This window comes from Scomber scombrus, chromosome 3, assembly GCF_963691925.1.
Source record: "Scomber scombrus chromosome 3, fScoSco1.1, whole genome shotgun sequence".
Taxonomy (NCBI): Eukaryota; Metazoa; Chordata; class Actinopteri; order Scombriformes; family Scombridae; genus Scomber; species Scomber scombrus.
This window is the reverse complement of record NC_084972.1, coordinates 2,693,871-2,709,028: the sequence shown is the minus strand read 5'-3', so window position 1 is coordinate 2,709,028 and position 15,158 is coordinate 2,693,871. Positions and strand designations below refer to the sequence as shown.

The 15,158-nt window shown below is 36.1% G+C and overlaps 1 protein-coding gene across 1 annotated transcript; it reads right to left on the bottom strand.

Moving 5' to 3' along the window:
* Positions 1–300: 300 nt before the first annotated feature.
* Positions 301–14,230, bottom strand: arfrp1 (ADP-ribosylation factor related protein 1). Its single transcript, XM_062442196.1, has 7 exons — positions 13,896–14,230; positions 11,461–11,548; positions 10,951–11,033; positions 8,945–9,026; positions 5,781–5,851; positions 5,422–5,522; positions 301–2,343 (listed from the first exon to the last, which is right to left on the bottom strand). The coding sequence occupies exons 1-7, from the start codon at positions 13,986–13,988 to the stop codon at positions 2,256–2,258; spliced, it is 606 nt and encodes a 201-aa protein (XP_062298180.1). The 5' UTR covers positions 13,989–14,230; the 3' UTR covers positions 301–2,255.
* Between the last annotated feature and the right edge of the window lie 928 nt (positions 14,231–15,158).

Here is a 15,158-nt window from a genome sequence, read left to right as displayed (position 1 = left end):
GCCATATTCTAAAAATTATGCTCAGTGTAAAAAAAAAAAGTTTTTTTTTCATTAAACGTATGGTTCATGTTCAGGTTAGGTTTTTTTTTTTTTAAACATTTAGCAACTCGTGCTGCCAGACTTTTGGCACTATTTTTCCTTTAAAAAAAAAAAAAAAAAAAAACAGTGTAATAGCCTTCTATTGAAAAGAATAGAATAACTTGATGCAAACATTAGCAGACACTGTGAGATGATCTAAAATAAAAACTGGATTAATGTCAAGTCTAAATCCTGCCAGACCTTATGGACCCAAAGCACAGACTTCTCATAAATACTACTTGCATATTTTGTCTTGTATATATGTATGAATATGTATATCTCAAACATCCACTTTACATTCTTAACGTTTCACCTTTTGTAAACCTGAACAACTATTCATCTTGACGACACTGAATTTTATCTGCATAGCAGTTAATGATCGATGAAATGGTACCTTACAGTTGCCGTATAATTCAGGTAGTAAAAAAGCAAAGAAACTCTAATCAATAACATATAATTAGTGTTCATAGCTTGATAAATACAATCCTGGATGGAGCCATACGAGTCAATGTGAGGACTGACACTATAGCTAGAATTCAAACATGACAGATTTAGTTTCAGAAATCAGGAATTTATTATAATGAACCACATATGTGACTGACAGCACGTCACCTCCAGTTTATTTTAACTGCTTCTTACAAACTGAGATAAACTGCTGGTACTGTATACAGCGATTCAGCAAAGGCCAGCAAGGTCTCTGTGTGTTCAGCACCCGTTTGTGTTTTATACATATCATTTCCAGTTACCCTATCAGCTGTAGTGTCAAATCATACAGAGCATTAACAAAGTCCAAAGCAGATCAATAAGTGATCGGACTATCAATGTTTTCCATGATACAGGGGTGACATAAACAAACAGTCAATGAAATGGCTGCTGAATCGCATACATACCACTCACACAAGTCTGCACAGACTCTGGTGCTGCATCAGTTTGTATGGAGCTCAGTGACTTATATACTGTGAGCAAAGAGTGCAGAAAAGACAGAAACTATCACCTACATGTATATGAAACTCTGTATAATGAGTAGGACTGGCAATAAATCAATATTATATCGATATCGTGATATTTTATAGATATTGTGTACGATTTTGAATATGGTAATATGGAATAAGTGTATTTTCCTGCTTTTAAAGGCTGCATTAAAGTAAAATGTCATGTTCTGAGCTTAACAGACTGTTGTATTATCTGCTTTTATCCACTTACTCATTCTATCCACATTACTGATTATTATTTATCAAAAATCTCATTGTGTAAATATTTTGTGAAAGCACCGATAGTCATCCCTACAATACTGTCAAAATACTGATATCAAGGTATTTGGTCAAAAATATCATGATATCTGATTCTGCCCATATCACCCAGCCCTAATAGTAAAGTTCTTCTTCTTTTCTATTCAGAGTTGGACTCAGATGATGATTTATAGCTGACATATTGATGGTTTAAACTCTTAAAGCCACACAGCTGCCACACAACGAGGAAGCATTTGCCTCTTTGCCTTGTAAATAGAAAGAGTTGTGAATAGCAAGAAAATGTTTTTATATATCGATCAATAACTTATCTTAGCAAAGTAATGGCATGATGAGCAAACCGTATCACATCAGGTACACAAAGGTAGTTTACACACTAAAAGAAGCAACATTCCTGCCTGCTTTCGGGCAGATGAGGTAAAGAAGTAAATGTTCCCATGTTTTTTTTAGAGGTAGTGTACAGTTTGGAGAGTTCAAACCTTAAAATGTGAGCTAGAAATGTCTTAGATAATCTGACACATGCATACATGGAGTAACTACGAGGGTTTTGTATGTTTTAGGAGAGAATTCATGTATCAAATTGATGTTTTCACACTCTTCTGATCACAGTGTCAGTCAGTGGAGCTCCATACAGATGTTGCTGACACTGAAGCTACTGCTTGTACATCATAACCGCTTCAAAAAAAGGTGTAACATCTGGAACTGACAGACGTCCGTTCCGAGCACGTCTGACGCTTCGCTCAGTGATTTAAAAAAATACTGTCTCGCTCTGTCTGTGTTGAACTCCTACAAAGCAGAAATCCACACTGTTCAAAGTCACAGCGAACACGAGGAGAGAGGAAAAGTTAATCAGCTCCAGGGTTTAACACGGAATGTCCTCGAGGAGAAACTCACAGTCCAAACCAAAGAGGAGAGAGAGATGGTCACTTCTTATGTGATGTCCTTCTGTCTGGGTGGTCGGTGAATGTTTCTGATCACGCACTTCACCATCCACTCGATGCCTTCGTTCACTCCATCTCTGCATCACAACAAAGAAGTGTTAAACATGTGATTTAGTAGCATTCACTAACAAGGATGTCACTGACAGATCAAATTACAGATATATAAATACATGGAAACTATCAATCAAAATACCATCTTTTATTGGCATCTACTTCAGATATTGAACATTATAACACACAGTGTTTCTTCTTGTTGAGGATGATAATAGTTAATCATAGATAAATTGTTTCACAGCAAAATTGTGAAACACTTTGGATAAAAATGGATATAAATGGTGACAATCTACAATTTTTAAATATACATTTTATGGAATTCTTTTTTTAAGAAAAACGTTTCTATTTGTTAAGCTTATCAGTATTTCTGGTACACTGTTACTTCAGTTCAAGTATGCAATATATATCCTTTTTTTCACTTTAAAATCATAAAATCTATTACTCTTGTACATAATGTTACTACTTTTTTACTATATTTTTTGCTACTTTTGTTTTGATCACTTGTGTACTAAGTGTTACTTAGTTTTTTATTCTTTTGTATTAATGTTTTTGCTATCTACTTGCGGTAATACTGTACATTTCCCCACAGTAGGACTAATAACAGGGCTGATAGTGGAAAAAAATCCTGAGCCTGAACTTTTTTCTGTGCCCCGGGAGGTGGGGAGGGGTGGGGGGTGCTATGTATGCGGCACCATTTTAACACATAACTTATATAACATTATTTGAAAATATCCCTTTTCACTATCTCGCCACTTATCTGCCATATTGTCACATTGCTCTTAGCATACTCTGACTACAGACAGGGACTAAAGCAAACAAAAAAAATCTTCTGACTGAAATTCTTTTCCCGACCAAGTCATAAACTGTTCACCATCTACCTTGTCATAGAAACCCTTTTACGATCACTTCCTAGGATTTAAGGTAAAACAAGGTGGAAACAGCTGAGAAAACATGATTATATTTCATCCACTAACCATTGCTGCTCTTTTCTAAATGAAATGGAAAAGCTTACAGGCAATAATAAAGCATACCACAGTGGGGGTCGGAGGTATAAATGTTCAGAAATGGTTTGTATTTTATCTTATGGGCTTCAGAAAATAGTTATTAACATTATAAAAACTCAAACGGTCCATCAGACCTTTGCAGTGACACAGAGAGGATTTTTATTTTTTATTTATATTTATTGCACTCTTGCCTTGATGACAATATCCAGTCTCAGAATATGAGAAAACGGGTCATTTTTCATTGGTTTGCCAGTGATTTTATCTTTTATTATTCTAAATAGGAAAAGATAATCAAACCATTTTAAAATTTCTGCTCATCACTATTTGACCAGGAGAAAGAAAAATTGTATTTCAATTTAACATTTTGTATTTTAAAACAAAAATCAAGTAACCACTCGTTTTTTTAGGTGGATTAAATTAAATTACTCCAATTTTTTGTTTTGTTTTACTCTGGTAGATTTGATTATACTTACAGTAACATAATGAGTGTAGTTGTCACTTCCAGTTTTCGGCCAGGTGAAACAGATTATTATCATAGACATAAACAACATCTCTCATTAAGACTTTGCTTTCTTACATTGAACCAACCAAAACCAGCATAACGTTGCTGCCATTTACTTTAAACAGCACACAGGTGTTTGAGGCTGAGCTGCAGGGTTGAGTGGAGGTGTGTGGGGAAGGTAACAGCTAATACAACAGCGTACTACAGACGCTACCTCTGTAGCCGCTTACTGACGGAGCAACTCTGTCCTCCATTCAGTGTCCGGACCTTTTATACAGAACAGTGAGGAGGAATAAAGTAGTAGTATTCCTGCCGTGAACAGACTCTCAGAGGAGAGCAGCATGATGACAGCTAACAGCAGCAGAGGCTAAAGTTAGCTGCTCCTCCATCTCGGGGGCGGAGCATTAGACACACACACACACACAGAGTTGTCACAACTTAACTTCTGTTTGCTTTCAACATCATTTGAACAATTTATTGATATTTGGAAATTGACTCGCTGGCTGCCCATGCCTGCTCTGTGTGTTTGTTGTGATAATAATGTAGAGTATCACGTTATATATTATTATTATTATACCTTTGTAATTCTTATCGGATCTGCATTGATCTCATATATGACCTTTCGGCAGTCACGCCGGTTTGCCGGAGATCCTGCACGGCGCCGGAATACTATCAGCCATGTAATAAACCAATATATTATCTTATATATGTTATTATTCTCTTGTCTTTTAAACTCTTAACTCATTGTACTCTAGAGTGTTTTTTTGCCTGATTTTAATTTCCTTATGGCATTGTCACTATGTCACCCAAGACTGCTGATTATAAATGTTCTGTATAGGGCTGTGACTAACAATAATTATCAATTAATCTGCCAGTTCAATTCATTGTTTTGTCTATAAAATGTTAGCAAACCATGAAAATGGCATTATAATTTCTTAGAGCTCAAATTGACTACTTCAGATGTCTTATTTTATGTGATCAACTGTGCAAAACCTAAAGCTATACAGTTTAGTTTACAAAAGCTTCCTATCCTCACTTTCGAGAGGATGCAACCAGTAAATCTTTCATGTTTTTACTTAAAAAAAGGAAAAGACAAAACAGATGCTGATTAATTAATTTTGTCAATGCAATTCATCGAGTGATCGTTCCAGCCTTACTTCTGTATCAGCCAGCAAGGCATCAATGCGTTTATAGTGACATCACACTGACTGATATCAAGTTGTGAGGTCATGTTTTTGACAAATTTGCAGCACAGAGTTTCATGCTGTGTTTGATTCACAGCATAGGACAGAAATGTGATGATTAAGAACCAAGATCACAAGTTAGAAGCAGCGCCTCATTTCTATGAATTCAAAGTGGATTCACTGATGCTTCTCTTTAACAGATCACTTATTCTTTTTTCTTTTTCTTTTTTTACAGTGTGTGTATGAAGTGTGTGAGTTATGAGTTTTTGAGAGTAAGGGTTACACATTTGGAACTGCTGGGCAGAATCATTTTATGGACCTCAGATATCTAGTATTAGTGGGACTATATAACTCACATGGATGTTGAATTGGTTTATTGTAGTTTAGCATTGAACACAGTGGCAGTCTTACCCTGTGAGAGCGGTACAAGGCTGCACTAAACAATCTCTCTTTCCAATCTTCGGGGCACAGTCGCTGAAGGCTGTTTTAATGTCCGGCACTGACAAACAGTTCTGAAGAAAAGAGAGAGACACAAAATATGACTGAAGACTGAAACAGCAACACAAACCTAACAAGACCACAAAGACATGCCAATCAATCCCTATAATATAGTTTCATTCTGATCAATCAGCTTATTCCAATCATTAGTCAATATTCATTAAGTCTAATAAAATAGTGAATACTTGTTTAGTCCAAGTGACCATTTAAAAAGCTCAATTTTCAGATGTGTGGATGAATGTGTATGAGTATGAATAATGATGGTACAGTACCGGTACATCCTGCTTGTTGGCCAACACCAGGAGTGGAACCCCTTCTAACGCCTCATTGCTGATCATTTTCTCTGCAGGAAACAACACTCAGAGGATTAAAGGGCTGCTGCACACTTTCTGAAATCTAACTCTGATAAATATGTCTGAAATATGTACACAATATGTTTGAAATCAGTACCATTAATCTCCATAATAAATGTAACATACAAAGTACTCTAATGAAGGAGTTTTCAATGCTTTATATTAGATCAGATCCTTCATAAGGGTGAAATTAATTAATTAACTCAGTTTGTTAGCTTTTTTTAAAAAAGATTTTCTCTGGCATAGACGCCTTTATTTGAAAGTAAAGAGACAGGAAATTACGGGAGAGAGAGGGGGGTGTAACATGCAGAAAAAACATTTCTGTAAATATGCCAGAATTAGCCCAAAGGCTAGTTTTCATCTGTTGTCTCTGACCAGGTGTGAGCTCTCAGCCTGAAATCAAGAAACACATGTTTGTAAGACATGTCAGTTAACACACACAAAAAAGACTGACTGTGTGTGTGTGTGTGTGTGTGTGTGTGTGTGTGTGTGTGTGTGTGTGTGTGTGTGTGTGTGTGTGTGTGTGTGTGTGTGTGTGTGTGTGTCTATGTCCTTTATTCCTTCTAAACTTCACTAAGTATTTTCATGTCAGAAATATGATTTATTTTACTGTCATGTTAGATTTATTTCAAGTGAGATATTAATATTATTAACTTTACTGTGGTTGCTGTAGAAACAAGATTCAGCTATCTGTTGTGAATCAGGGTTACCTCAGGACATAGCACTTACTTCATCAGTGAGAATACTTGCTTCACTTTTCTTCTTGCTAATGTGAGTCTACTGTCAAAAACTATAATCTGTTTTTTTAAATTCTTTATAAATATTGTAAGGACTTAAAACTGCATATAACATCATATTTTATTCCCAATTGAGACATTTGATTCTTTGACATTTATTACAACTATAGCTATCTGAACCTCCTGTACATTATCACACACACGGCTTGTGAACATGAATAAACTTATCTGGAACAACTCTCAAGTTATTTGACTGCTGGTGTACAAATCCAGGATATGGCAACATGAGCTCTGCGTGCACACTCCAGCACTGCAGCTGAATAAAACCCTGTAAGTGGTGCAGCGGGCAGCACATGGATTATTGATAATGTACTGCAGTTCTGCTCGCACACAAAGTCTGGTGACCTTCAAATTTAAAGAGTCCGCTCCTTTACTTCTTATTTTCATCATGCAGCAACTACCACAACTTGAGGCTGAAGCCAATGCAGAAGTACCCTCAAGTGCAACTGACAGCTACAAGACGCCCCAACTGACACAGACACAAAAAGCATCAACTTCTGTCTAGAAATACCAAGTCAATGATTATTTTAACAAGTCATTATCGTCTCGATTGCTAAATTGCTGGTTCTCTAATAAGTGCACTGGTGGTCAAGATTGGAAAAATAACTGAAATCGATTCTTTTTTAACCCAGAGCTAGAAAATATGACTATTTGTATGGACTTACTCACAGCCAATCAACACAAGCGTTCTTGGATTTAATGCGACGTGTGATTGGCCCACTGCCACAGCAGCTACAACCCATCTGTGGTGGTGAAGTCGTGGTGAATTTGAGTTAGCGTGCTTAGCAGTTCAGCAGCCAAGATGCCACCTAAACGCACTAAAGTGTGTCTACACTACACACCTGTTACACCGGATAAAAGACAGTGTACAACATGTGGAATGGGTATCCAATAGGGGTGTGACGATACACTCAGCTCACGAGACGAGACGAGACACGATATTGGGTTCACGAGATTGAGACGAGAGGAGATTTAACTATATTTTTAAGAAAACTTCAATGGAAATAATGCAGGTGCATTTTGAAATGTTTTAAATTATCAACTTGCAATGAATCACTTTAGTTCTACTTTCTAAATATATAATTATCATATGCAGTATGCAGCACTGTAAAAGGTTTCCCCATATAGATATTTTATAGATAGATAATTTTGGTATTTATAGGAAATAACAACCATAAATACAAAAGTTAGATACAATCACAAATACTACAAAGTAAATTATAAAAAATAGAAACAATTCTAGTATATAAATATAAATTAAATAAAGAATCAAATTATCACAAATTATAACATATTTCTAATAAAAAAACACAGAAATAAAAGTAAATTGCAAAACTCCTGTATCACATACTTATAAATTGTCTTTTAATTTGGTAGTGTGACTCATTTTACTTTTGTCATCATTAGGCTTCCACAGCTGCGCTAGATTCCCTGCTCCTCCTACTTCAGGCTTTCAGTGTAGAGACCTGAGGTCAACCTGCTCCTCTCCTCTCTTACTATTAATTGAGATCTTCTCAGCAGGTAAAAGCTGTTAGTTCACTAGTTTCCACACGTGACATTATAAAAAGAAGACGTGACGTGCAAATGAGCAATAGAAAAGCGATCGTCTTTGTTTTTTTCTTTGTTTTTTTGGTGGCACGAGATCTCGTCACACCCCTAGTATCAAATGAAGTACCCAGTTGGTATCAGTATCACTTTAAGGGTACTTGGATTGGTACTGGTATCCTAATTTTTAAAACGATACTCAGCCTTATTACTTACTTTTTTTTTCTTTCACTGTTGATGTTATATTGTCTATTGATTTTCTATGCTATGTAACTCCAGCATAATTTTGTGATGTAATTTCTTAAATGCAAATAAAAAGACAGAAAGTAAATAAATAAATAAGTTTCACGTTACTTGATTATGATACGTGTTTGCAGAATGTAGTTAAAGTAGCTCAAGCTCAAGTGTAGTGCTTGGTGTTCACTGTAAGGGAGTGTTAGCTTGGGTCCAAAATAGCGGAGTGTGTTTTCAGTGCGTAAAAGTTGCACTCCTTATTTGGAAGCTTCTGGCTCCAAATGGAAAAGATGGCTTCGACCTAAGCTAGCAATTCTGGGCTTCAAACTGGTTCCAATGAAACCAACGGGTGACATCACACCTCACTAATCTTTATACAGACTATGGTTAACCTTAACACAAGTAAGGTTAAGTAAGGTAAGGATAACTTGACACAACAGTTTTCTTGTAATAAGTGATAGAAAATAAAATAAAATAACACAGAGTGACAGAGAGTGTGGGACTCACCGAAGGCCTCCTTTGATTCTGACAGACGCTCTTCATCAGTTGAATCTATCACGTAGATGACTCCATGGGACTCGGCATAGTACTAAATATAAACAGGAAGAACACAGAGAGGACATGAGAGCAGTCTCCTGCACTGAGAGAAGCAGCAACTTCACAGATGACTGACTGCATCATCAAAAAAAGGCTTCGACACAGAGTTGCACTCGTTTGTTCGCATGAAAAGTGACAGAAATAGTTGTGTAACGAATGAAAAAAATTGAGAGGAGAGAAAGTTCAATCCCTGCTTGAACTTCTCTCAGCTCCATCAATCATTGCATGACTGTCAAAAGTTGTCAGGTACAAAAATGTTACAGAAATGAGCCTTAAAAAAAAAAAAGTCATAAATATTTTGAGAATTAACAGGATTTTGAGAAAAATGTTGGGTCCAGAAACCAAATAATGTATATCATGATTGGATGGTGGTATTACATGTACAGTGTTTCTGATAGTCTGATAGTCACTATTTTTACATGCAAAAGACAGGAATGCACAGTCACCACACCCTATCAGGCTCATGTTACTCATGTCTAATAAAGTCCAACTTGCTTCACCCTAAAAAGATGAGGGACATGGCTATGTGCTGCAATAACAGAGGTTGAGAAGAAACCATTGAATACTGGATTTTTGGGGCCGATACTGATACTGATAATAAGGAGTGAAAAAATTCCAATATCGATATATCATCATATGTACGGAATAAATAACTATGTAATATATACATGAGCGCATTTTTGAATAATCCCTCAAATGTGGTTATCAAACACCTGTGATGAAGGGATTTAATGGAAGCATGATATTTTACACAGTAACACTGCACAGACACAGTAAACTTCACTGGGAATTTAATATAAATGAGTATAAAAAACTAATAAAAAAAAACAGAACAAAAAAATCCACATTTACATATATATTTACTTTGAATTAAATAAAAGGATCAGATATACATACAATGCTGTCAATATAACTTATAAATATATATATTGGTGAATATTGGACAACATATACGCTGATAACGATATACCTGCGATAGGCCAATATAAGCTAAGTATATAACAGGTCATTCTGGCTGCCTTTCATATCACTTCCAGAGAGTAAAATTAGTGACTTTAATCAGTCCACAAGTTTCAAAACATGTCTGCTCGTGTCTTGCTTTATTACAGCTGTTTATTTTTCATTTTATCTCAGTATCTTGAAATAATGATAAGATTCTTACTGGTGATCATTTCAGATCATTCACCTTCCTAATTTGATATGTAAACTGTTACAACCAGCTCTCACCTGTTACGATGCCTGTTATCTCTGTGTTGCTATTCGTTGTTCTTGTAAGGGTTTATAATTCAATGTTAATTGTGTTGTTGTTTGTGTTGAAGAATATAGCTGAATTAGTTTGTTTATTACATTAGTATTATTTTAGTTCATTTAAGTACTGGTTAAAGCTTTTGTTTTGAAGGTACTGGTCAGCTTGGACATAGAAGGTGCATATTTCTATAAGAGGGCAGGTATAAGACAAGCAGGCACCAGGAAGGGTTTATGGTTTTTTACCAGGGCAGAGAGGCAGCAGATGCTATTGTTCTTTGTCTGTTTGCTTATAAAAATTGTAAAATAAACCAAAAGAAATGTCATGCTTTCCTGGACTATGAACTTTTTTTCCCTGTGGAAGATTCATTCCTGAGGTGCCTCAGTGGCTCTTGATTTTGAGTTTATTCATTTATTTTTCATTTTATTTTTTTAATTTAAGGACAAATCACGGCTACACTTAATAAAAAGCTGATTATTTGACATAAAGCCTTCAGTTTGAGTTGGATTTAGGGGGTCAAACTGTAAAAAGGTAGAACATTTGAAAATGCATAATTCCTTTTAGAAATCAGGTAGTTTCCACTGTGCTGAGGACACACAGAGAGACATGAAGCCAGTGTGTGAGTGAAAAGCAGGTAAAGGATGCTGTTGGTGTTTATTCTTGAACTCACTTTGTCCCACAGAGACTGCAGCTCATCCTGACCTCCCAGATCCCAGAACATTAGGCGAGCTTTCCCCACATCAATCGTACCAACTGTGAAGGAAAGTGACAAAGAAACGTTATAGACACCTACTGTAGAATATAAGACAAGCAGCATGAGAGAAAGGAGAAGTGTAGGCTGCTCTGAACTTGCAGTGACATTTGTTCCTGTAACAGCTGCAGCTTTCCAGCACTGCACTAAATAATGATGCTGTTTAAAAATTAACAATGCTCGAGAAAAAAAGGACATCAGCTGCACTTTTCTGTTCCTCTTCAACTGAGTTACTGACTGCTCCTGATGTTCACATAACCTCAGACTGGATTCTTATGAGTACATGCAGCAAGATGATGATTTATGTGGCAAATGACTTTGAATCATAGCAGCATATTTGATTATTTGACTGTCTTTAGCTTTCGCCGGAGTAACAGAAAGGTGATGCACACAGTAACAAGCTCACTACTCGTCATCATAAGCACTTACTGTTCAGACCAACTGTAGTTGTGATTTTTGACAGATTCATTCCCTTATAGTTCTTGCTGAACTTTGTTTTGGTTTGTTCCAGAAAGGTCTGTGGAGAGAGAGAGAGAGAGAGAGAGAGAGAGAGAGAGAGAGAGAGAGAGAGAGAGAGAGAGAGAGAGAGAGAGAGAGAGAGAGAGAGAGAGAGAGAGAGAGAGAGAGAGAGAGAGGAGAGAGAGAGAGACCGTAAGATGAGCACTTACATCAAATTACACACATTTATTTTTATCAACAATAAAAATAATAATAATAATGATAATGACAATGAGAAGAATAAGAATAAGAAGTAGAAGACAAAGAAGAAAAATAAAAAGAAGAATGAGAAGAAGAAGAAAAGAAGAATTAGAAGAAGAAAAAGAAGAATGAAAAGAAGAATGAGAAGAAGAATAACAAGAAGAATGAGAAAGAGAAGAATCAGAAGAAGATCAGAAGAAGAACAAGAAGAAACAGAAGAAGAATCGCCAAAAAAACAAGAAGAAAAAGTAGAAAAATACTGAAGAAAAAGAAGAATTACAGAAATAACAGGAATGGGAAAAACATGTAGAAGAAGAATCAGAAGAAGAACAAGAAGAAGAATCAGAAAAAGAAGAAGAACAATAATAATAAATAGAAGAATCAGAAGAAGAATCAGAAGAGGAAAAAGAAAAAAGAAGAAGAACAAGAAAAAGAAACAGAAAAAGAAGAGGAAGAAGGAGAAGTAAGAGGAGGAGGGGAAGGAGAAGGAGGAGGAGGAGGACGAGGAGAAGAAGAAGATAGTGTAGTGAACCCATCCAGTATTAAGCTATGGAGTAAAGTGACATTATTACAGTCAAATGTGGATAAAAAATAATCACATTTAATCAAATAGTACACAAAGAGAATGTTGAGGTTGTAGACTCTTTACAATAAAACCCACTTCATTGCTGTAGCTTCAATAATTATAAATGATGTGGTTAGGTTAGTTATAAAATAGCTCCAGTTGGCAAAGCAATACAACATTGGGCAATACAAAGGCTTTGGATGGTTCTTTTTTTTTTGTTGTTGCCAGAAACAAGAAAAATAAAGTGTTAGGTAGAGAGAGGGGACCCAAGAGAGATATTCTGCTGCTCCAACCTAGAAAGATACCGTAAATTATACAATTCTTTCTGATAATGTGAGAAAACAAGTTGGATAGTTAACTTTAGTGCTGAATTGTCATATTTTTTCATCCTCTCCACCTATATTCTCCATGACTGTAGTTTAAGCCAGTGTTTCTCAAACTTCTTCACATCATTGACCCCTACATTGACACCAATTACACCCTGGACCTCCAACTGGTAAGATTTTTGTTTTCATACAGAAGGTGTATGTATACATTCTGTCATAATGTTACCTATGGATGGAATTATAGTGAAAATAAATTATTCCCCTTTTTCCTGGGGATCCCCTGGAAGCACCTAAAGGACCCCTGGGGGTCCCTGGACCCCACTTTGAAAACCATTGGTTTAGGCTACATAAAATATCCACTTGGCTGCACAATAATGTATAATAATGTTAAAATGTAGGACCTCAAATAAACTAGAAGTCTACAACGGGTTACTTTGACTAAGTCTTGAGACGGAGAACAGTGACATAATGTTCTAAAAGCTATGGGATCAGATTATAGAAGCTCTTGGTCTATAACCAAAATCTAATAGGGGAGGTGAAGGGGGGTTCTCCGTCTGTTGTTTGTTTGTGTAGTGCTGGATACTTTACCTGGTTTATATATTCTGGTTAGGCCTGGGCGATATGGATAAAATCAAATATCAAAATATTTTTCACCAAATACCTCGATATTGATATTGCAACGATATTGTACGGATGATTGTTAGTGCTTTTACAAAATATTTACACAATGCTATTTTTGATAAATAATCATCAGTAATGTGGATATATTGACTAAGTGGATAAAAGGCAAATAATATAACAGCTAGAACAATCTGGTAAGTTCAGATAATGACATCATTCTAATGTAATGCCGCATTTAAAACCAGGAAAAGACTCTTATGCCATATCACCATTTTACAATATGCCAAATTCTAAGACGATATCTAGTCTCATATCACGATATCGATATAATATTGATATATTGCCCAGCCCTAATTCTGGTAATGAACTTTTTTTTTTTAAACCGAATAATAATAATAAAGTTAGGTGGACGCAGCTACAGACTGTGCTGTTTTGAACATTATCTTTATGACAAGTTATTGACTTCAATGCTCTGTATTGGACAGTGGCCTCTAAACCACGTTAACACTGTTAGATAGCATTTCTTGACATTATTCTAAACATTATTTAGAATAGCTTAATGTGCTTAGACACTGTGTATAAATCTACACACAACCTCTTTAAACACAGTCAACGACTTTGTTGAAATAAATTGACATTAAAGCTGAACGTACCGTTTTCCCAGCGTTATCCAGCCCCAGGATCAACACGCAATATTCATCCTTTTGGAACATGTACTTATATAATCCAGATAATAAAGTATACATCTTTGAAAACTATTGTAAACAACCCCACTACTCGCTAACTACTAGGACAAATATTAGCTCCGTGTCTTAACTTAGCCTACATGAGAGGCCACACACAACGACTCCCGCCACTGCACATTCATTGTAAACAAAGCAAACAAATGTGGCTATACACACAGTGACTAACAAGCTTAGTTATATGTAATATGTGTGTTAAAGTCGTCGTTTGTTGCTATTTTCCTTCTCTAAGCTTCTACACAGTAGTGACGCTACGTGTAATATAACCAGGAAGTGGAGAAGTAGGAATTGTGGGAAATGAAGTCCACAGTGTGTCTGGTTAGAGATAAGCGTTAACAGGATGAACGTTCCTATAAAACTACATTTCCCTGTTCAGCTCACTCTTCTTATTCACAGTTTTTTAGGTTTTATTGGCGACTGGCAACCAGCTTATAGGCACATTACCACCATCTACTGGAGTGTTGAACAGTAGATAAACATAACAAAATAAAAAAGAACTACACTGGCTACTTCATTAGGTACATCCGTGCAGTCTAATTTAATGCAATACAGCGGCTTTGCCACAAATGCAGGGTACGAACTAAAGGAGAGCAGGGGGCAGATTGGCCTTCTCTTAATAAGACATGAGCTCTCCTGGCAACAAGGGTCGTGAAATTTTGGGGGATCTCTAAAATATTAACAATGCAAATATTGCCATGTATTTCTATTTTTTGTATTTTCATCGTCATGGTTCATGCATAAAGTTGGGCTATTGATGATGTATAATTAACGCATGAGGGTTCATTACTAATTCACTCAGTATGGACATAAAAACTTAACACGTTAAGGACTGCACAGGTTGTGGTCTTGTGACTCCTTATAGGGTGAGCAAAGACAGATCTCTCTCCCAAGCTTATAAGTTGATAAGTTTCATGATGTGTTCATTTTCCAAACAGGCAGTGGAAGTAGAAATACAAAGCAAAACTCTTATCTAGGCTAAGTCTGGAACAAGCTGCACCCGATGCTGCAAACTGTCTGCTAACTGAAGGGCAACCTAAGGGATAAAAATGGCTCATTGTGTAGGATAGATTTGGGTAATGTGAGACACTTTTTGCAATTCTGACTTGTTTACCTTATTTACATGTGGTGTATTTCAATAACGAGGCAGCTGCACACGTTTAACAACTTTACTAG

Coding starts and splice junctions, on each gene's coding strand:
- arfrp1 (XM_062442196.1), bottom strand. CDS start 13,988: ATGTATACTTTATTATCTGGATTATATAAGTACATGTTCCAAAAGGAT. Junction 9,027..10,950: donor TGCAGTCTCTGTGGGACAAA/GTGAGTTCAAGA, acceptor GTTTATATTTAG/TACTATGCCGAGTCCCATGG. Junction 5,852..8,944: donor AGAATCAAAGGAGGCCTTCG/GTGAGTCCCACA, acceptor TGTTTCCTGCAG/AGAAAATGATCAGCAATGAG.